The sequence below is a fragment of the Eublepharis macularius genome, chromosome 13 (assembly GCF_028583425.1).
Source record: "Eublepharis macularius isolate TG4126 chromosome 13, MPM_Emac_v1.0, whole genome shotgun sequence".
NCBI classification, from domain to species: Eukaryota; Metazoa; Chordata; class Lepidosauria; order Squamata; family Eublepharidae; genus Eublepharis; species Eublepharis macularius.
The window spans coordinates 68172600-68196398 of record NC_072802.1 but is presented as its reverse complement, the minus strand read 5'-3'; the positions used below and the strand labels follow the sequence as shown (position 1 = coordinate 68196398).

General features: G+C 46.8%; 1 protein-coding gene across 10 annotated transcripts in view; it reads right to left on the bottom strand.

Moving 5' to 3' along the window:
• Positions 1-6497: 6497 nt before the first annotated feature.
• The window catches only part of NCOR2 (nuclear receptor corepressor 2), a 386637-nt gene continuing 369335 nt past the window's right edge, over positions 6498-23799 (bottom strand). For 8 of the 10 annotated variants that reach the window (XM_054996722.1, XM_054996725.1, XM_054996726.1 and 5 more), the window contains 6 exons: positions 21540-21680; positions 19789-19934; positions 19079-19132; positions 16902-17129; positions 13851-14027; positions 6498-11939 (listed from right to left, as the gene is read on the bottom strand). In XM_054996722.1, coding sequence (XP_054852697.1) covers positions 11767-11939; positions 13851-14027; positions 16902-17129; positions 19079-19132; positions 19789-19934; positions 21540-21680 — 919 coding nt within the window. In that variant the 3' untranslated portion in view covers positions 6498-11766. Of the gene's footprint in view, positions 11940-13850; positions 14028-16901; positions 17130-19078; positions 19133-19788; positions 19965-21539; positions 21681-23799 lie in introns of all 10 variants that reach the window. The other 2 variants (XM_054996728.1, XM_054996729.1) reach the window with 2 other exon arrangements.

The window sequence follows — 23799 nt, the reverse complement described above, 5'->3', positions numbered from 1 at the left end:
TTCAGGAGAAGCTGAGAGGCTTTAAGATTCCCCTTGCAAACATCCAATAAAAACAGTCTACTGTGTACAAAAAAGAAAGGAGGGAAAGAGCCGCCAGTTATACATACTCTGTGGTCAAGGGTTTCCTGCCATTTCTGAGCACTGCCAGTAAAAATGAGGGTTCATTTGATTTTTATTGAGCTGCAGGAAAAGCAAGCTTGGATTTTGAAAAACACCACCTCCCCGCAAGATGACATTTAGGGAGTGGAGTATTTTAGCACCGACTGGACAAAACTGCCTGCAAAGGAAGGCCAATTTAAGCAAGAGGCCTTCCACGCCCTGGTGACTTGGCAGCTGATTGGCGGGAGGTATCACCTGCCTGCCCGCCCAACCCTCTTCTACCTTTCCTCTTTTGTTTCCAGCTTTCTGTTTCCAGGGTATTGCAGAGTAAGGAAAATATTTGACATTTAATTTTGCTTGCTTCCACTTTGGGTACAGAAAAAATGCATTTCTGTGCTATTTTGATGATGCTGATGAGACTTTTGGGCCACACATCCCTAGATTTGTTTTTGTCTGTATTGCAGAATAGCCCTGCTGATCCGTGAGCCCTGTTCTGCTTTGGGTCCTCCGAGCAGTTGCGACACTCAGAGCTAAACTACACAAGATGCCTAATATGTGTCGGGTTTCTGCAAGTTTACCTGGGAAGTGTAGTCGGGCCCCAGTCCCTGAGCTCCTGGAAGAAAACCTGAGCGGAGTGGAATTTTGCAGGAGTGGCTCTTGCAAAAATCCACTCTACTCGGGTTTTTCTCTGGGAGCTTGGGGTGTGAGTGTCAGAGCAGCAGCAGGGCCAGAATGACGAGAGGGAGTCAGCAAGGGGAGCCCGAAGAGAGCCTTCTGCTGCTGCTAGCCACCGGTCAGCTTCGGGCTCAGCTCACGTCGAGCTTCCCTCAGTGAGTTACTGACTCTTTCCCTCCCATCTTTCTGACCCTGCTGCTCTGACATCCCCCCCCCCAAGCTCCCAGAGAAAAATCCTAGCTGAGCAGAGTTTTGCATGAGACACTTGCAAAAATCAACTTTGCTTGGGTTTTCCTCCGAGAGCTCAGGGGTGGGGCCCTACACTTCCCAAGTAAACTTGTGGGAACACGACATGTATTGGGCGTCTTGTGTAGTTTAGCTCACAGTGGCTGTCCCAGGTCTTTACCAATCGGTGCGCTGGGTATCTTTGCTGCCACCAGCTGGTTATTTCAGGTGTCCCCTGCTAAGAGGGCCATGAATCCTAGCATTGTCTGCATCAACATGTACAGGTTCTGTCTAGTGCCCATCTCTCCTCCTTGCTCCGATTAACGACTGCAGAGACAGCTTCCTGCACTTAATAACAACAACAACAACATTCGATTTATATACCATCCTTCAGGACCACTGAATGCCCACTTAGAGTGGTTTACCAAGTATGTCATTATTACCCTCACAACAAAACACCCTGTGAGGTGGGTAGGGCTGAGAGAGTCCAGAGAACTGTGACCAACCCAAGGTCACCCAGCTGGCTTCAAGTGAAGGTGGCGTGCACTGACGTTTTAGTAATCTCTTGACTAACTGCCTCCTTTCCCCTTGTGCCTTTTTAGTGACGTGTTCAAGTGGGGCTTAATGTGGTTACGGAGAACTGGCCTCCAACATTCAAAGTAGTAAAAACATTATTGAAAATACCAGCATACACGCTCTACACAGCAACGGATCAAGCAAGGGGGCATAGTAAAAGTGCATACATGCATTCCTCTGTCCCTCCTCTAAAAATACCGTGCCTTTGTTACTCTAGAGTAGGCTATTTACTCCTACAATTATAGAATCCTATCAATTATCCATTTACCTTGCATCTTTGTCCAGGCTGCCTGTTGTCTGTTAGCTGCCCACAGTAATGGCGGCCATCAAGATGGAGCCCATGTTTGGGATCGCTTTACTGCAAGCTATCTCCAGTTGGAATGAGCCAAAATGGACCTTATTCCCCTCATGTCCAGGGAATTTATCTCGTTTGCCCCTTCTTTGGGTCAATCATTCTCTTCCTGTTATTCCAAGAAAATAACAATTTGGCATTCCCTCATCTCTGTATCCCCTTCTAAGTATCACATTCCTGACACCTTGTTCGATGCTGGCAAGAAGTGTTTGCATAATCAAACCTGAAATACTGGGTGCTTGTGACAGTCGTTGTTGGGAAGGATGGGGGATGCTTGAGAGCAATTAAGCTGTCTTCTTTTTAGCGTCCTTTTACTAGCAAAGAAAATCATTAGAATGAACGTAGGGGGTTTGCAGCCCTCTAACTCCCCATAGTGAGCTGTTGGAAGCTTGCATGGCCCAAGGGGGGGCAACATCTCTTGGAATAAGCAAGTTGTCACTATCAGAGATTGTCTACTGAGACTTGGGGGGAGGAACCAGTCATGCTCCCCAGACCAGCGCAGAACTGTTGGAATCCTGTGTGGCTGTATGAGTGTGTGTCTGTTGCCTATGGCAGTCATCACCACATTTCATCCTTTTCAGGACATTATATTGGAGAAGTTACTTTTAAAAACCTCAGTGGAAAAGGAGTGTCACAATCCCAGGGTTTAAGAGCAGAGGGAGAGGGAGAGGACGGAGTCACAAGATAACTTGCCGCCGTTATGAAAAGGTAACAGGGAGTGGAATAGTTAATAATATTTAACATTTATCTCAGAATGCTGAAGCGCTTGACACAGGCCATCTTCAAAATGTATGAGCACCAGTTTATGGGAAACTGCTGGGGGTTAACAGCTATTTCTTAACAAGTCCATGAACGGAAGGTGCCGGAGAACGGGTGGGAGGTTTGCTGCCGATCCAAGCCAGCAAGGGAGGAACTGGGGAAGAAAGGAGCCATTTAAAGGGCTATTTTGTAATTCCAGGCAAGTCCAAAGTAAACCCACTTGCTGTCTGTGGCAGCTTGAACAAGGTGGAGCTTTGCTTGCTTATTGCACCTTTCTGGTCTGAAAACATCAAGGAACGGTCAAATCTAAAACCTCCATTCACAGCTACCTTGCAGTTTTTTTCTGAGTTTACAAGGTGCACAAGACCCTCCCCTGTAAATGTCCCTGTTTGTTGTGTGTTGGGGGATGTATTCGAAGCCTGTTGTAAGAGCAGTGCTTTTAATTTCTCTGGGACGAAAAACTGCTGCCAGACACACATTTCAAAAATTAGGTCACTTGAGTCTTTGCTATGGGAAAATAAGTCTCTTTTAAAACTATGTTTGAAGCAGGGTGTAGTGGAAGGGGGTGTGTTCTATTATGGAAACTGACGTAAATGCACCTTTTTAAATAAAAGATGCACATCTACATAAGAGAAGGTCCGACACCCACCCCATAATGAATAGCCAACAGGGTTTTCATTTAGACCCTGAAGCTGGGTCAGTTGGCATGCTGTATGTGAGGTTATGCGATGGGATGGATAGGATGAACAGAAGGGGGAATTCTTCTGGCATTTTTCTGCAGTCATTTAATATTGTCCGCCTTTCTCACAAGGACTCAAGTCAGATCACACAACTTAAATCAGTGCATTCCGTGCAAATTTATCTGCTGATAATCCTGTGCAGCTATTCCTACTCCCGCCCCCATCCCACTTTTTTTGAGAAAAGGCTGGGAAGAGTTTTCAACAGTAGGAGCCATTAAGGCCCACCCCACTTCAAGTAATAGCCGTCGCTTTATAGGATGCTACATAGAAGGAGCGAGCTGTGGCTTAGAAGTTTGCACTGAGAAGGCCTTGGGTTCATTCAGTCTTTGGTGTCTCCAGTTTAAAAAAGGATTGGGACATACCTTTCCCTGCCCAAATAACACTGGGCTAGATGGACCAATAGTTGACCCTGGGTAAGGCAGTTAAGAGTGGCGAGCTAGGATGTGATAATCTCTGGTTCAGATGCCACACTCAGTCATGAAACTTGCTGAGCGAACTTGGACCAGTATTGACCTTGAGTCTCAGTGAGAAAGGCAAACTATAAATAAAAATTCTACCTCCCACGGTTGTTGTGAGGATAAATTGGAGAAAAATCTGTGTAGGCTGCTCTGAGTCTTTTGGATAAAAGGTTCACCTACCTGTATTTTGTGCTACAGTTGCCCCTGAAGAATTCTTCAATGCAAAACTGAAACATTAATAAGTTTCTTCTTGGACAGCACTGAAGTACCCATCCTTCACTGACTATCCAAGCATCCCGTTGTGAGTTGCACTATGCCCGGCTTGTCTCTTCCCTTCGGTACAATTTCTGATCCTGAACTTTTCTGCACTCCCTTCTCACAGACTTCTACAGTGGAGATCATGTATTTGCGCCTTCTCTCCATTTCTCTCTCACCTTGAGCAACTACCTCAGCAGAGATGTGCCACATCTGCAAGGGATACTCCAATGACAGCTAAAGCCTTAGTTAGCTCAAAAAACTCCTTTCATCCAGTCCTCATTGCTACCGCTACAATCTTTGACTAAAAAGCATAAAGGTTTTAAATAGCTTCATAACTTAGGAATAGCTGAAGCGGGAGGCACATCAGGGGGAAGTCTTGGCTTCTACACCCTATTATTGGCACTCTGGAGTAACCGGTTGGTCCTCGTGTAAGACAGCATGCTGGACTAGATGGACCACAGGTCTGAACCAGCAAGGCTTTTTATGTTTAGGCTTCTCTGCTGCTTGCAGACGGTCAGGCACTCAAGCAAGTCAGTACTTATGTACTGCAGGGGAGTCCAGTAGGTTTTTCATTCAGTGCAGGTAAGAAAATGGACAACTGCAGCCAGGCAGCTCAAAAGCATCCTTCTTTACCGATGGATCCGAAGAACTCCAGCCTCACGAAAGGCTCGGTGGCACCTTAGAGGATAACGTTTATTTCACGGTGAGGTTTTGCACGTTCATCAGAGAGTCTGGAAATCCTTGTGAGATGCTGCCACCTTGCAGACACACCGGGAATGGACATAAAGGAACGATTCATGCACGTGACACAAATCCGCTTTCCAAGGTGTAAAAGAAATGCAGGCACTACTTCTAAGGGCTATTATACTTGTGAATAATTAACTGGAGGATGGAACGGCACCCAAAAAACCTCCAGCAGGCGGAAGGTTATGCAGTTAACCCCCAGCAAAGGCCTACTCAGTGAGGAATAAAAAGTATACTGTGTGTTTAATAGGGATCATTCTCCATCAATAAGCAGAGTCTATTAAGGGAAAGTGTCTACAGAGGTATTACTTTGAGTCCCGCGGTGAATCCTGGGTTCTGTACCAGCAAGTCTCAAAACTGTATACGCACACAAAAAAAATCCTGGACAGGAAGTACCTCTGGGCTTCGAATGCTTTCCGTTTTCTTCCCTGACACAGATACAGCTTCCGTATCACAGGGGTAGACCATGCTTTACTGTCTTTGCAGCCAGGTTGCAATGTTTAGTTGATTAGATTAATACATTTTATTCAAACTAAGAAAAGTTCTGATTAATCAGGCGGCAGAATTTATCATCCCAGCCCCCACAAGTACTTACCCAACCTGCAAAAAGCAAGAACCGCCTTTGAAAAGCCCATCCCTCACCCCTTCCCTGGCACAGGCAATGTGAGCAGTGTGATGCCTGCTCACAACACACATATGCAGTGGTGGCCTGACAGAGTGCCGCCTGAATCCGCCTCTTGCTGCCGCTTCTGCCACCCAGGAGCCAGAACACTCCACCCTCCTTCTTGTTCAGATACAGCATGGAAAGCCCAAAAGGCCTTCCCAAGTGCTCAGGAAGCCATACACTGGGCATGAATAGTTTGCTGTGTTTAAAGACACCCGAGATGGGAAGGAGCATTCGCATCCCACCTCCTCCTGAATCAATGGAAGCAATAATGTCAGGGCTGGAGAGGGGAGGGAACGTGATAGCAGCCGCTGAACCCCAAGATCCCCTGTCCAAAGCCCCCACCTCATTTTGCTTCATTATAAAGCCAGCTGTGCACATGTGTCACCTAAAAACCGAAGTAGGGTTCTTTTTATTCGCTTCAGAACAATCTCTCCTTACTTGTAGGAAACGTAAATCAACTTCAAATGCGTACAATTGACTAAGATTATAATTTTAACTGGGCAACAGCCACTTCTGAGTAATCGGCTATTTGCTGCAAACCAAGGAAACAAAGCACACTCCCGTCTTCCCAAGGAAGTGCCAGAAAGGGATCAGAAATACAGGTGCTGGCTATGTTTCGGAGAGTTTGTGGTTCCGGGCTGGAGGACAGGGCACTGCAGGCAGAAATTCCCAGGTTCGACTTCAAGGCAAAAGGATTTTCTTAGCAGGACCCTTCTCTGTCAATCAGGGCACGAAGATTTGGGTCAGGGGGCTCATCTCCCCCCTTCATTTCCAAGCAGTTAACTGCATGGAGAGTCATTTTTCTCCAATGTTTCAAGTAATAAATTTGCATCCAGCAGTGAGTGCCACTCGCAATGGGACACATTGCTCCAGCGCATCCCCTTAAACTAGCAGCCATTTTAACACCACACACAAGAATCAGAAGAGAGCCCCATGTTGCTAGCAAGAAGCGTTTCCCCTCTCTCTTTTTTTATTTAAACAGTAAGGCAGTGCTCTGACACTGCAACCCCACAAATGCTTGCTTAGTGGGCATGTAGAGCAAAAAAGAAAGAAAGAAAATTAACAACAGTGAACAAAAACTTCACTTTCAGTAGAAGAACAAAAAAAAAAAACAACCCTTTTGAGCAAGCGGCATAAATATTTACAACTCAGCAGTCTCTATGTACAGTCCGTTCTATCATACAACTTGCTTTGAAACAGCTATGCACAATTTGGTTGTACAAAAGATAGAGATTTCTTCCCTCCCCCCAGTCCCCTTGTACAGTTCAAACAATAAAATTGTCCTTTTATTATTTTTTTTTGTTTTTATGTGTTTGTACAAATTACAAAGTTGGTAACACTTCAAACTTTAATAGTTTAACACAACTTCCTTTTTTTTTTGATTGCACAATTAATAAAAAAAAAAGAACCATAGCACAGTAGAGAGATTTGTATGTCACTAGAACAGACACAAATTATGCAGACAGTTGTGAAGAGGGAGGGCTTTCCTCTGAAGCTAAACACACAGTGCTTGGCGCTCACCTTATGTGGAGCTAACAGTCAATGGGGGGGGAGGCAACACTCATCTGCCTTTGGTTGAACCGTTGTGAGTTTGATTTTATCAAGCTCTGGCTTGTAGGCAGACACAAACCGCAGGCTATGTGCCGGGCCACTCATTTAGGCACAAAGAAAATGCGTGTGTATATGTACTTCTTATACATGCACACACAAATGGAGTAATATGTATACACAGAACCCAAGAGTATATATAAATATATATACACACATACAAACATGTAGAGAATGTACAATGTCTGGCAACCTGGGAATAACCTTTTGGTAAAAAGGAGGGGGCCATTCCTGGATCCCTTTCTGGAATGTACATGTGACCTCTCCTACAAGCCATGTTCTGCTGCATTCCAAATTGTTAAAGCCATTCGTTGGTCAAGGGAAGGCAGAGCGAGGCAGCACCATTTCGACAAAGTCCGACAACTGCAAAATAATCTCGTCACCTGTGAGCAAATCTCATCAGATCAGTGCAAATGGTTCACATCACTGCTGTGGACAAGGCAACGGTGCCATGAATGGGAAGCCAGAAAAACACAGGTCTTACGCACTACATTTTTGAAATGAGGCCCGTGGTTTGGGCCAGCGGAGCTTCCCAAGGACTAGGCTGACCATGGTTACAGGTGAAGGACCTCGGACTCCTTCCTTCTGTTGATGATTTTCCTACGAGATACTCTGAGGAGTACAAGAAGAAGTGGACAGCACTGCAGCGCATCTCAAAGAGTTCATTTTGCCCTCAAAGCTCACAAACCAGGCAGCCGTCCCGTATACACAAGCTTCCTCACCTGTGCACCTGTGGCAAAATCAATTCTCTGACAGCATATAGAATAGCATGCACCTTCAAGACACAAAGATTATCTTTGCGTAGGTTAAAAATATTATCTATAAAGCTGCTCTAAATTCTGTAGCTTTGGACAGAATGCTAACCTGCATTCTGATATCTACAAATGGGGAAGTAAAAAACAACAACAGTGCCTAGCGGTGACATAGGAGAGGGAAGTTCACAGATAATTTTGGCAGTGACTTGAATATTGCCAATGTGGATCTGACAAAGTAAAAGATGAAAACAGGAAGTAAACACGAAGTGAACGATCTTATTTTGCATATTACAATTTCAAATCTACATTGGCCTTAATTTTTGTTCCCTACTGGAGGGTAAACTGGGCTGATTTGTGTTGATTCATTTGATCTAAATGAAGAGACGGCAGAGGGAGGTGGCTTTCAAGGGCCAAGAGGGACAGTTACACTGAATTCTCTGCGGCATTGCTGACATGGGGTCAAATCCCAGCTCATTTCCAACTCTCCACCTCAAGCTGTACAGACTCCATCAGAGGCAAGGTCACGTCAGCAAGGAGAGTTCCCTTCCTCGTCTTAGTGACGCCAACGGCCATTTTGACCCTGGAATAGGTTTGAGGGTTTCACGAAGATAAACTGTTGATTCTTGCAACGGTCTAGGGGCACAAACCGTCCCAGCTGGCTAAACTTTAGAGTGCATGCTCTCTCTCACACATGAAGATTGGACATGCTGCAGAAGGCTGCGTGTCCGCCATTCTAAACGGAATAGTCTAAGCAAACGAGGCTATTTCCATTTAGTTATACGACTTATCACTTTCTTTCTCAAAAGTGGGATATACAAAACGAGAAAACAGTTGAGTAAGCAGTGGCCCAAAAACCATGTCCACACAAGTTACTAGTGAAAGTTTGGTGGAGGTGTCTTCTGCAACACAACCTCCGTTTGGTTCAGGCCATGCTGTTTAAAGCAAGCACAGATGAGATGCAGGCAAAGGAGTACTTGGTTTCATTATTTGCAGACAGCATGGAGCGCAATACGTGGCAAAGGGGAAAGTGTATGCATGATGTCGCGGGGACTTGTTTCCCAGTCCCGTAAGAAAGTTCAGTGTCATCGGGCAGCCCTCTAGATGCGAGATGGGCAACTAGATTGGCCAGTGGTTGGTCCATTAGCACACCATGTGACCAAAGCCCTTGGCTTGCTGTCCTAGAATCTCTTACAAAGTAAGGAAGTTCAGGCCATTTTCTGGGGTGGACTTAAACTTTGGCTTCCTGAATTTCAGCAGGATTTTCAAAAGGAATTGATATAGTCATGTCAGGTGTGGGATGAAGAACTGGGCGTGATCTTTTCTTTACTATTTGTAACTAGTGTGTTTGCCATAAGCTGAACCCTCAATGGCTCCTTCCCCGCCACAGAAGCCCTCTCTTTCTACTCCGTTCACCCTTGTTGAACAGCAGGCGCTCCTAACTTGCTAAAGCACTCAAGGACCTGACATTTCCTTTTCCAATCAGGCTTCCTAAATCTTCATTTCAGAAAAGCTAAGCAAGGGGGATGTTCTATTAGCAGAACCTCAGCTTTTGGGGAGGTGCACATTTTATTTCTTTCTCCTTTGGGGGGAAGCTAGACATTTTAAGCGATGGCTATGCCTAAACATTCTGATCTGGAAAGAGGAAGCAGTCACTTGGAAAAGTTTATCACACGCTGCTATGGAACACCCACTCTGATTGGCAGATCTGTACTGATTGAAGTTCTGGCCTGAAGTTCTCGTATCGTTGCCCGTTGCCTGTTCAAAACCTCCATGATTTTGCAGGGCACAAAAATGGAAGTGCAGAATTGCCAGATCCTGCTGCGGCAGGGGTCTCAAAGACTAGTTGCAATGATGTGTAATATAATCATTATGGTGTAACGATGGAAATGGAAAATGTTCTCACAGAGGCTATTCAAAGAGAGAAGCATCACATTTTCACAAGCACTCGAACAAGCAAGTGCTTGTGGGGGAGGCGTTTAAAGTCCTTCAAACCATTGGGTGTGCGTGTTGTGTTTCAATACTGCAACATGCAACCATTCTGCTGTAAAAACAAAAATAAAAAATCTAGAGAGAGTGCATGTAAAAAGAAAGAAAAAAAAGCTGGGAAGGCAGAGGTTTTTGCTTTCAAAGTAGAAGTAGAAACGAACACCATGCACACACAACACAATACCAGCAATGTGTGACATTACCACTTCCCAGATGCTGTGTCAAGTTAAAGAGTGACAAAAAGTCTCTCTCCGGACTGTTCCAGCACACAAACTACTGTCCAGGTCTTTCTCTCTATTGTACATTAACACAAAACATTTTAATACTATTTTATAACCACCCTTTCTATGTTCCAGCATGGGGAGAAAAACAAGCAAATACGAGGGGGAAAGAATGTTATTCTTTGAATAGTATCCATGCTCATGTGACATCACCATTTAATGAATCGGGGGGGGGGGGGACCCTCCACAGGCTTCCGAAAAACACATTTAACATTTCTTTGCAAGCCTCCCAAAAGAGACAAGCTCAGCTGAGAATTGTTGTCATCTCCACACAGGAGTGTTCCTAAGGGGAAGCATTTGCAATAAGAGCCCTGCAGTTGTGTGACTCACATTTTTTTTTAAAAAAAAAACCAACCAACCAAAAACCCCCAAGTTAATACATTCTATTGAATAACAGAACTATTTTGTTGGGACATTGTTACTTCTTAACAATTTTCTTACAATGAACAAACTCATCAAAGCTTGCAACGAACATAGAACCTCTCTTTGTACAGGAGTGGAGACCGAAAAGCAGCATATAACACTGTTTTAAAGTCCTTCCTTGCGCAAAACATCTGGCGTCATTTGCCAAAGGTATCAAAAATATACCCTGTAGACCATATACACACTGCCGTTTCGAGAAACAACGCACTTAAAACAACCGCCTCCCCACAGCTGTAGCCAATACACTACAAACAGGGGCATCCTTTCTGATTACAATTCATACCCAGAATTCCCTTCTTCAAAGGAAAAAATTTTTTTTGTCCTCCAACCTCATTGCCCACCTATCCCCTCCTCCTTGCATTCAAACCATCATTCTCAGATTTTTATTTATTCAACATTCAAGCAAGATCACTGCTTTGTTTGTCTGGGTGCATGCAAGGAAGAGGGTCGCCTCTTATTTAACTGTGAGGAGGAGGAGAAACCAACACTTCGCACGAGAGGGCCACTCTGCATTAATTGTGTTCCCATCACACAATTCCACTGGCGCAGCCCTCACGACGACAACACAAGAACTAAGGAAGGGGCGCTTGAATCCTATTTCAAGTATTGGATAACAGGCAACAGAAAGCGCACACTGAAATGATGTGCCGGAAACGTGTTGGGCATATGCAGAAAGCATACACCGGGGGCTTCGCAAGCAGAACACACCAGCCTCTCTCACTGGACTTCCTCATCTGGCTGAAGGACGGACCTGGCGGCAGCAGGCAGAATCCCCTGAGTGTGAGTTAAGTGAGATTCAGTGACCGGCTGCGTTCCGGCGGGGAAGCTTCGAGAGTCTGACAAGCTGCCCTCCCTTGTTCTTGCCGCAACGGCTCATGGTGACAGCCCCAAATGGGGAGAGAGAGAACCGGGATGGGTTCTGTTTGCTTCCCCCCCCCCCCTTTAAGGCTTTAGATTGAAGAGGATCTCAACGGCTCCCCCCTTTCCTCCTCCTAGGTGTGACACAAATTAATAACTGACTGGAACAGTGCTGCTCCTGTACTTGGCCTAGCCCAGCCATGGCCTGCACCAGCCGAAGTCCCCACGCCATGGTTAGCTCAACAGCCACCCAATCGATGTGTTCGTTGTCGCTGGGTTTCCCGTCTCGTTTTCTCTCCCTTTCATTCACTGTCCGATAGAGTTTCATACTGTGAGACAAGCAGTGGCTTGGGCTCCTCCTCCCATCCATGATGTTGGCTGTTGGAGTTGCCTTGGGGAACGGAGGCAGGAGGAGCCGTCACTACGCCGGTCGGGAGCCTCATCGTTAGTGGATTATACGGAAACGGTGTCGAGCCTGTGTTGGAACAGGAGGAAAAAATACAGTCAGGAGTCGGCCAGTACTATTTATAATACAAAGACTTTAAAAATGTTGAGTATAAAATATGACTGATTAAAGATTATTGATACGAAATTTTAGGTATAAGTAATTAAGGGGAGGGAGAGGAGAAACATTCTGTAAGTTATATTGTCGAAGGCTTTCACGGCCAGAGAACAATGGTTGTTGTGGATTTTCCGGGCTGTACAGCCGTGGTCTTGGCATTGTAGTTCCTGACGTTTCGCCAGCAGCTGTGGCTGGCATCTTCAGAGGCGCAGCACCAAAAGACAGAGATCTCTCAGTGTCACAGTGTGTTGCCACATAAGTTAGTTGTGCTGCCACATATTTTGAATATACTTTTTTGTTGTAGTTCAGATTGAGAATCTTTCTATGCACTTTGAATAGCTATTTGTATTTTTCTTTTCAAATAAAATTCTAAATTTTTTTTAAAAAAGAGTTGGCCAATACAAATGTCACATGCCTGTGATATACGGGGGAAACGGCTAACGGAAAACATACTTTGCTTGCAATCCGTCAGACTTTCATTTTCTGCACCCACAGGCCTAACAAACACACCTTGGCCCTTTTCACACTGCTTACACTCACAACGACGCAGAAGATCGCGCTAAAAACACGGAAGATCGCACGAGAAAACGCGATGTTCCGCGTTTTTAGCGCGATGTTCCGCGTTGTTGCGAGTGAAGGTAAGCAGTGTGAAAAGGGCCCTTTTCTTTCAGAATCACTGCCGTGGTTAGAGCATCACATTGACAGCCTTACTCATGGTCTCACCTGCCTCTAGAGGGCAGTGCCACAAACCTTCATCTTAGATGTATGAGCTATACTGAAGATTAAATGATGCAGTGAACGTGTGTGTGTGTGTGTGTTGGGGGGAACCCAAAGTGTATCATTGCATATGTAACACTGCATTAAACACTGATAGCAAGCCTGATCCAAAAAGGCTGGAGAACTTTACTTTGACTAGTTCTTTGGAGGGATGAATTAAGAAACAGAAAGAAACCCATAGAGCCTGTGTGTCCAGTGTCTAAAGTGGGAGGCGGCACAAAAACTCCTCTGAAATGATGTTTAATGATTGGAATTAGTTTAGAGGTTGGTGAACTAGCAGACCAGGGTCTGGCAGCTGTGCAGACCTAGAAACCCGCACAACCAAATGAGTGCAAGGCAGTTATTTACTTATTTACTTATTTATTTAATTTTTATTCCACTCTCCCCACAAGCAGGCTCAGAGCAGATCACAGCATTTAAAAATGTACGATAAAACAGAATAAAATTTAGCAGCATTATAAACAGGGCTCATTTTGAGGGGGAACGTGCAGGAACACAGTTCCAGCAGTTCCCCAAAGAGGTCACATGTCAGGTGGCTCCGCCCACCTGACTCTTGGCCATCTTGGGCCCATTTTGGCCTGGATTGGGGCTGAAATGGCCCGGATCAGGCCTCTGACGGGTGCTGGATCGCTCTCCCGCTCAGCAGCAGCCCGATGTTAATCATTTTGGGCCCCTTTTCGGCCATTTTCAGCCCCTTTTTGCTATTTTCGACCCAATTTCAGCCCTGAATGGCCAGGATTGGGTCCAAAACAGCCAGGATAGGCGACGTCAGGGGGTGTAGCATATGCTAATCAGTTATGCCAATGATACACTTCCCGTGATGTCAAGGGGCGTGGCACATGCTAATGAGTTATGCTAATGAGTTCCTCCAGCTCTTTTTCTACAAAATGACCCGATTATAAACATCAGTAACAACATAAATTTCTAAAAACAGCCATGCGTATATTGCCCCATCCACTCAGCCTAGATAATCTGTGGGGCAAGGTGGCCAGTTATAGATGGTGACAGAAACCGTGTGTGTGTGCGCTCCCCCCCATGGCACGTTACCTGCAGATGACGGCCTGTCCTCCCAGACGCGGTTGGTGAGAGGCGTCCTCCTGTTACAGTCTCCTTCGGAATGCACAGATGAGGCAGACGGTGGCCTCTCTGCGGAGGACAGGCCTGGCCCGGGAGACTTGGCCTTACGACTGTTGGCTCTGGCAGCAATCTTTGGCTTCCCTCCTCCTGAGGCAAGGGGAAAAGAATTCTTTGAAACTACCATTGCAGTACAGATGTCTAGAAACGGCAAAGACTGGGGTGGTGGGCATGGCGTGCGGTTGCCAACTCTACGATGGAAAATGCCTGGAGATTTTTGGGTGCAGCCAGGGGAGGTATGGGTTTACAAAGGGCTGGGATCTCAGCAGGGTATAATGCCACGGACCCCACCCTCCAAAGTAGCCATTTTCTCCAGGGGAACTCGTCTCTGCCATCTGGAGATGAGATATAATTCCAGGAGATCTCCACGCCCCACATGAGGTTGGCAACCTGAGGGGGCTACATCAGCACCAGAACAGAAAAACAGTAAGGCTTAGCAGGCAGCAGGGGGACGTTTAGGAAGCTGGACGATGCGGGCAGACATCCCACCCTGCCCTGGCAATGGATTTGACAGGCAGCTTGTGGGCGAGTTGCGATCACAGCCTCAGGCTCTACGCTTGCAATGGGAATAATAATGACCCATCCCTCTTGGAGCTGGAGCAAGAAGAAATGCTGCAAAGCACTTTGCTCCTAAAATGGACTATAAAAACAAATCGCATCCCTCTTTATGAAAACGAGCTCCCTTTAAGTGGGGCTGGACAGTGCGTGATCCAAGGGGAAGGGCGCTGCGGACCTGCGGGACGACCCCCAGGCCGGCCGAATCTCTGACCTGCTGTTCCCTGTCTGATGAAGTGGGAAGAACCGCAGCTACCGGAGGGTCTGCATTCTCCAGGGCTAAGAGCCAAAACACACGAGAAGAAATGCCCAGGTTCAGCACGTGTTCTCTTACCTCAAGGTTTGCTGGGATCTGTAGGCGTCCTGGAAGCTTAAAGTTTAGCATTTACAGAGCAGCAGGAAGGGGAAGGGAAATACAAGCGCCTGTATTTTAAGCTTTAAGCTTCCAGGACGCCTTTAAGCTTCCAGGACGCTTACAGATCCTTTAAGCTTCCAGGACTTTAAGCTTCCAGGACCCCTACAGATCTTTAAGCTTCCAGGACTCCTACAGATCCCGGCAAACCTTGAGGTAAGAGAACACGTGCTGAACCTAGGTTTTTCTTAACGTGTGTTTTGGCTCTAAGAACATCCAAGAGCAGGCCACCCAAACTGCAAATGGTTCCAGTGCAACGTGTGTTTGTCTGCGCATCCTTAACGGCACCATGAAGCACACGTGCGCCACTCAAAGCAAAGCGATGCAGGTGGATGGTCTGCCTGGGTTGGCCTCTGGGTGTTCTGTTGACTTAGGCCAACAGCTCCTGATCTAAACATTGACACATGTGCAGAAGGAAGTCGTTTCCATGCAGGCAGACATCCTTAACTGCGCTGGGGAAGGAAGTATGGCTGGCATATACAGGAGGGAAGCTCCCCTCTCTTCATTCTGCCTCTCTTTCGCCCTGGGATGGCAACAGGCAGGAGGCAAAATAAACAAACGACAATAGGATCATGTTCACCAGGGCTCATTTCGAGGGGGAACACGCCGGAACGCAGTTCCGGCAGTTCCCCAAAGAGGTCATGTCAGGTGGCCCCGCCCACCCGACTCGGCCATTTTGGGCCTGTTTCAGCCTGGATTGGGGCCGAAATGGCCCGGATTGGGCCTCTGACGGGTGGTGGATCACTCTTCCACTCAGCAGCGGCCCAATCCTGACCATTTTGTGCCCCTTTTCCGGCCATTTTCAGCCCCTTTTTGCCATTTTGGGCCCAATTTCAGCCCTGAATGGCCAGGATTGGGTCCAAAACTGCCAGGATAGGTGATGTCAGGGGGTGTGGCATATGCAAATCAGCCATGCTAATGACACACTTTGTGTGGCATATGCTAATGAGGCATGCTAATGAGTTCCTCCAGCTCTTTTTCTACGAAATGACCCCTGATGTTCACCATCAAGTAAAAACAAGACGGAGTCTTGTAGCCCCTCAAAGATTAACACATTCATCGTAACATAAGCTTTTGTGGACTACAGTCCACTTCCTATGCGCCTAAGCAGTCTCCAGTGGACAAATGTTTCTTCTTCAATAAAAGCGTTCTAGTCTTTAAGACTCTTGCTTGTTTTTGCTGCAACAGGCTAACGTGGCAAACCACCTCTGAATGTCTCTTGCCTAGAAAACCTCACAGGGTTGCTGTGAGTTGGCTGTGACTCGACAGCAACCCCCCACCCTGGTGTATTCAGCCACACTCCTAGCCCCCTCTCTCAATGAGGGACCAATATATTTCCTCAATCTTAACCTTTGTCCAACTGTAACTTAAAGAGGAAAAAGTTTTGACCTTTTCTTTCAAATGGGTTCCATTCTAATTACTGCCAGTACGCTGCCTCCTTGCTGCAGCCCACTGCACCCACCCATCAATGGTGTCCCTGTGTGTGTGTGTGTGTGTCAAAGGACCCTTAGGAACACGTGGGGGTGAGGGGTGGGGTCTGCAGTGGGAGGGGAGAATTGGCAAAAACTGCCCATCTCGCCTTGGGAAGTGCTATTTGGCTGGTATGAGCGCTGCTATAGTTGCAGAACAACACCTTAGGGCTTATCCTCATGTTTTGAACTACCAAACATCTTTACAATGCAGAAAGGAACGGATAAATTAAAACAAAACAAAAAAGAAAGAAAAAAGGGGAAAGAACAGCACGGCTGTCAGTGTTTTAGAGGAAGCATAAGAGCACCTGCAGCTTACTGAATTAAAAAGCATGTAAAAAAACAACCCTCCCCAAAAGAATAGGGATTAATCAGCATAATTAAACACAAATGAACAAGTAAATACTCAAAGGCTTAAAGTGAAAGTGGGCAGAAGGAACACAGAACCATCGAAATGACAAGGAAGTTATTATTGAAGCAGGAAAAAAAGGTGGTGGTGGGGGGGAAAGGTGGGCAAAGGCTGCAGACCTGGCAAGGAGCGCACGTCGTCAATCCGTCCGTCAGCAGCGGTTACAGGCAGAGCAGCGGGCAAGCTTGCACTGGCATTCAGAGGGTTAAAAGCATTGGCACTGAGAGGAGAGTGCTCGTCCCACTGCTCGTCATATTTACCCATTAGGGCCTTCCTAATAATTGCCTCCAACCCCATGTTGGTACTGGAATTTTCCTGGACCGACTGGCTCCTACAACTGATTAACCCTGGGAGATGCAGGAGGGGAAGGAGAAAGGGGGGTTGGGTAGGGGAAGCCAAATAAGGGGAAAGAGTGGATGGATTGGGGAAGAGGAAAGGCAACAAGGGAGGAGGAGGGAAGAAACAAACAGTCAGCACATTCTTGCAATGCAACAGACTCTGTCACAACTGCCTCCGTTTCCAAAAACTCTGCAGCATATGCAATTCCTTGACCCTGCCCCAAAGGTGTGCAGGGAAGCCAAAGGGAAACAAAAACGACTCGTGGTTTTTTTTGTTTCTGGAATGATGCTCACACAGCTACACATCTCTCTCGCTCACTCTCTGTCACACACACAATCACACATCCGTCACAAGCATGCAGTTTCTTCCCCAAGGCTGAAGGGCAGGAGGTGGCGGCTTCAGGCGCTTCCTAGCAAGGCGGTTTTGGGAAGCAGTCGCACTGCAGTGGTTGACACGGGGTCAGACATCCAAAATCCTCCTATAAGGAGCATCCTCGGGGATATATCGCCCCCACAGAGGAATTGTAAGAGATGCACTACAGGTTGTGTTTCCTAGTGGCATTTTGTGTGAGCTGGGAGGGCTGGGGGACTGTCTTTATGCTCACATGAATTACTGGAAGGGAGCCATTTCTGTAAGTGTGACTGGGGACAGACAAGATTTCCTCCACGCAATGGCTCAGTATGGAGGAATTGCAAATGTCCAAACCCTTCCCATTTGGACATTTCTCTTCTGGACTGCGCTAGCTATAGGTCAGACAGACAATTAAATGGTAGAGCGAGCAGTACCGCCCATAATTGATGCTCTTTGTCACAGCACAAGTTTACAGGGCAATAAACACTCAGGGAACAAATGGCTGTAGATCAGCAGAGAAGTTATTTGCTTCCTGGCAGCAAATAATTCCTGCATCCCTAAATACAGTTAACCAGAAATAAGCTTTGCTGAAAACGTCCAGGTGCCATGAGGGGGTGACAGCTCATACCGTCCAGCTGCAACTAGAAAAGGCCTGAACTGTAAGGCCAACACATCCATCCATCCCCATAGGTGGCGGGATGGAACAGATGGCCAAGGAAGATCTCACTCCAGGGTACTTTACCCTTCTGTACGAGCTCCTTACTATCAAAGATAATCTCAGTACAGGGTAGAAAGAACAGTGAAAAGAAGAGCTACATTTTCATGGCAGGAGCTTCTATAGCCTGGATAGTTTCGGTTCCTTCGTCCCCATTTTAAGTTAATTTCATTATCTTATAGTGGGAGGCTCTTGGGAGAAATTAGAGTTATCTTACTTGCCAAGGAACCCGCTGCCTTTCGCATCCTCCCTCAGGAACCGTTCCTTCTACCCTGCCTTCCTCATAGTCCACACAGCCCCCTGCCCCGCCTGATCCCACTGCTATGGGAACAGAGAGATTCGTAATGGGAGAAAGGACAAGGAAACAGCGTAGTGTGGGTTTTTTGTTTTGTGTTTTGTTTCGTATTGCAATTGTGAGTCATCAGAAGCCATGCAGTTATGGTGCAGCAGCGCACAAAGATCGTAGGAGGTACACCAGGTCAGCTGCTTTCCAGTCACCCCCAGGGCAAGAGGGACAAAATTCAAAAACAAATCGAAAGGGAGAGCAATACTTAAAAAAAAAAAAAGCAACAACGTTCTGACTTCCTATGTTTCTCCCACTCCCTCCGTCATCCGATCACCGCATTTCCCACATGGCTGGCTTGGCCGTTCCTTGACAACCCAGCCCGTACACGTTTAAAGAAGCAGGAAAGCTCATGTTGTTATCTTGGCAGTTCTCAGACGTCACAGCTCAGCAGTGGGGCTGGAGTTTAATCTTAACTTCACCCTGCCTAGTAACAAGGTTATCAGCCCCCACTGCTCAACCACCACATAGAGAATACCTAATTATCAGAGGGAACTCTACTCAGCTTAGAAAATCCTGAATGGGGGGTTTAACACACTGCAAGTTACCTGTTCCAGTAATGGCTGGCATGTTGAAAATCTCGGTTCCGGGTTGTCCAATATCTGGAGACAAAAAGGGACGGGGAGGAGAATGATGGAGAAACCCTTAGATCCGAGTAGCTTTTCAGTATGGCTGATTATGTACTACAAACATTAACTGCCCTCCTGCAAAACTCTGATTAATTCCAACCGGAGAAGTTCATGGAGAACAGCATTCCCAGGCCCCCCATTCTTGCTCTTTTAAGCTTATGGAATTCTTGCTGTCCTTAAAATAACAGGACTATGCATAAGAGGTGGGGCATTACCCATTTCTACCCCTCCAAAAAAAAAATAGAAGCAAGAAGTCACAGGCCTGAGAACAGAGCTCTCCGGAAGGAAGTCGCTTCTCGCCCTTGTCCTACACAATTTTTTTTTTTCCTGAGAGGGGAATAGATTGAATTAATAGCAACTGCTTTAATTGCAGCAGGGCTAAATTAAATTCTGGGCTTATCCATTCGACCAGATGGATAGCCTCTTGAAAGTGAGGCATCCACGGCGATTAGCACTGCAGAGCTGGGCCACATCTCAGGGAAGGTTCCGACCAGCCAGCTGCCAGCTGGAGTCACTACACAAAACCGACTCATGCAGAGCCCCCCTTGCAAGGGCCTCTGCGTCTCAATTGCTTTTAGCTCCCGTGGCCAGTTACGGGAAGGAAACTCCAAAGCTTAGGAAGTGCTTACTGTACTCCGCCTCGCTCCTGTTGTTTGTGTTCAGCTTCTTGATCATTTCTTGCTTCTTGGATTTCACCATGGCTGAATTGCTTTCGGTCAGTTTGCTGAAGAAGGCCGGGGGCTGCACGTTGTTCCCGGGGGATTTGGAGCCCATCCTGCAGGGTTGAAAGGCCATCAGGCTGCAGCTGTGGGTCAAAACTGACACCGTCACCCTCTGGCTAGATGGACCCGATCGCCAGTCTCTGGCCTTAGGGATGGAGAAGACTCAGGCACCCAGCCTCAAGGGGGGGCCAGCATGGGAAGGTACCATCAAGGCTTGTCCTTCAGCGGAAAGCCCTCTGCTAACTTCTGGAGGTCCTAGGGGGCTGGGTTTTGTTTGGTTTTTTTGCAATTTCTGCTGCTGTCCTCTTTGCTCCCATCACAGCTTACTTCCTCATTTTCTGCCTCTGGGGATTGGATGCAGATGGACAGAGCAAATGAGTGGGCAGTGACAAAGAGGCACTCTCGTACTGCATCCCACAGGCCTTCTGCCACCTTGGTAGCGCCCTTCAAGTTGGCCGCAGGAATATTTGTGTGCTTGGTGCGCACACAAAACCATCAAGGCTTCTCACCCAACGAACTAAGTTTGAGGGAAGGGAGAAGAAAGAAGAATCTGTCCAGATAATGCAAAAGAGAAGAAGCGGAGTGAGAGCTCTAACACTGGCCTCGTACTGCGGCTGAACTGGGGTAGGGGGGCGATGTTGACGTGCCCCCTCTGACGAGCCCTGACTGTGGAAGGAGTAGCCTGGGGGGTCTCTCACTCTCTGCAAAACAGGAACTGGTCAAACCTCCCAAACTCACTAGGCATGATAAGATCTTGTCAAGGGTGCATGTGTGGAAGCTATTAGTGGTCCTTGGTCCCGAAGAGGCCCGCCTGGCCACGTTGAGATCCAGGGCTTTCTCGGTCCTGGCTCCTACCTGGCGGAACGCTCTGTCTACTGAGACCAGGGCCCGGCGGGAGTTATTGTCTTTCTGCCGGGCCTGCAAGACAGAGTTGTTCCGCCAGGCTCATGGCTAAGGTTGGGCCTCCGCCGGCCTGCGGGTGGTGGGGGGGAGGAAATTTAACCCCCCCCCGTGAAAAACTGTCCACCACATTATGCATGCAAAATATTGTAAGTCTTCCTGATGTTGTTGCTTCACAATACAAGATGTCGCTGTTTTAAATGGTGTTAGCTGCCCTGAGCCCACTTGCGGGGACGGCAGGATATAAATATGGAATAAATAAATAAATAAAGGTATATGGATCAAACATGCCTTCTTGGGTCAGATGCAGACCCCTGCTTATTTATGCACAGTCTAACTTGCATAAGCCAGAATCCAAGGAATTACAACAGGTATGCCTGGGAAGAAAACTGTTGTCATGCCCCCCCAAAGATGCCTCGCTCATCAGATTCAGTCCTCCCACTCTTTACTAGGAGATGCAGAGTAAAATGATCCAGGAAGAGTAAAGCAGTGCGCAACATATGCTGTTTGGCCAATCCCTCCCTGCCCCCAGCTGAAATTGCCAGCATTATAAACACGCGCACAAAAGGATTGCCAAACAAACGAGCTGTGCTTTGCTGGGCGAAATCACTACCTCATTAGGTTACTCTGTCCATAATATGGAGTGGAGGGGTGTGTGTGTGTGTGGGGGGAATAGTCCACAGAAATGAAGTTATCAACACCCCCCCCTCCCCCGGCACAACCCCGTTGCAGAGCTTTCCCTGCCTCTTCCTTATCACCTCTGGTCCAGCTGTTCCTCTTCTCGATACAGGATGGGGTATGTGGAACTCCGCAGTGGATCGGGCTCTCCCATTCCATCTGGTGGAGAGATGGGCTCTATGCAGTTGTCGGAAGCAGGCGCTTTAACAGGCTCTGGAGACCTGAGAAGGCAGTAGCAAGAACTGTGTGAACCGCACTATTTTCTGACACAGCAGACCCTGATGGAAGATGCTCGGCAAAACTAGATCAAAAGTTGCCAACTTTGATCAGAAGACATGAAGAGTTGAAGATTAGCGGTGGGGTGGGGTGAGGGAGTGAGGCAAAGTGTTGGACTTAATTAGCAGAGAGGAATTAATGTGCAGTAGAATATAAGAAGACAGACTTCAGTGTTTTAGCTCTTAAAAAAATGCTTTACTACATATTAAGACAAAAGGGTACATTTGGAAAGAAAATAAAGAATAGCTAATTGCCACATCTTGGTGGCTAGACTCTCACATCCTGAACTTAGCTGTAAAGTGAACAAAGACTTAACTAAAACATGAACGAAGACGGAGAACTAAACTACAAGAGACGAATTACATGAGGACGCTCACGTGAAGGGAAACGCAATGTTAGCCGGGAAGCTGAGTTTTAAACTGTCAATTTCCCCTCTTTACAGAGCCAGCAAAGATTGCTCCTCAGCGCAGTGTTCGTTTGTTTCCTCTTTGCCTCCTAGAAGGGGAAACTGACAGAGCCTTTGGGAGGCAAAGAGGAAATTAGCAAACCCTCTGAGGAGCGATCTTTGCTGGCTCTGAAGAGAGTGGAAATTGAAAAAGCCTTCCGATCTCTTTTAAAACTCAGCTTCCCAGCTAACATTGCAATTCCCTTCACGTGCATGTCCTCTTGTATTTCATCTCTTGTAGCTTAGCTCTAAGACTGAACAAACAGCAATAAACCCCTAATGTATGTTGGAAGTTAATTGCCCCCCCCCCCCATAAGCCAGTTATCCAATGGTGAATCCTAGATCTCTTTGTTATGCATAATACTTCCCTTTTCACTGGCAGACCTAAGTGGTCCTATGCTAACTAGGTATCTGACTGAACAAAGAGAACAACAATTTAACTCTTTCATGACTGAACATAGGACACTTGCTAAAATCCCAACACAAAGCCAGTGAAGGAATGGCTTATGAAGTCAGTGGATTGTAAACACCGCGGGCACAGCATACTAACAGGCAAGACCACTGATCCTTGGTGGATCATGACGCGTGGACCTGAAATCTAGCCGTTAGGAACTACCCAGAGGTTGTGCTCTGGCTCAGTAGCAAAACATCTACTCTGCACACAGAGCCAGTTTGGTGTAGAGGTTAAGAGCGGCAGGACTCTAATCTGGAGAGCCGGGTTTGATTCCCCACTCCTCCGCTTGAAGCCAGCTGGGTGACCTTGGATGAGTCACAGCTCTCTCAGAACTCTCTCAGCCCCACCCACCTCACAGGGTGTTTTGTTGTGGGGATAATAGTGACATACTTTGTAAACCGCTCTGGGTGGTTATTAAGTCATCTTGAAGGGCGGGATATAAATCAAGTGGTATTATTATTATTATTATTATTATTATTATTATTATTATTATTATTATTATTATTATTATTATTATTATTGTCCCAGGTTCAATCCTGGGCATCTCCACTTAAAAGGATCATTGTGAAGGTAACGTGAAAGATATCTGCTGCAGACCCTGAAGAACATCTGCCGGTAACAACGGTCTGATTTGGCGGAAGGCGGCTTCCCGTGTTCTATCGAGTTTCCTGGGTGGGGGCGGCAGAACAGCAGGGCAAGTAACTGGGCTGCAGGAACATCCTGGATGCAGGCCCACAACTCCTCTCACAGTGACTGTTTTGTGTGTTAGTTTTGCTTTAGGTTTACATCTGTGAAAACTGAGCTAATGAGGGTCTACGATGAAGGAAATCCAGGATCGAATCCCTACTCTGCTGTAGATCCAGAGGAGTTAGCCGTGTCAGTCTGTACTAGCAAAATCGAAAAGAGTCCAGTAGCACCTTTAAGACTGACCAACTTTACTGTGGCATAAGCTTTTGAGAACCACAGTTCTCAAAAGTGCATCTGACAAAGAGAGCTGTGGTTCTCGAAAGCTTAAGTTACAGTAAAGTTGGTTAGTCTTAAAGGTGCCACTGGGTTCTTTACTATTTTGCTACTCTGCTGTGGAAGCCTGATGGGTGACCTTGGGCCATTCACACATTCATCCTAGCCTACCTTACAGGGTCACTGCAGGGATAAAATAGAAGAG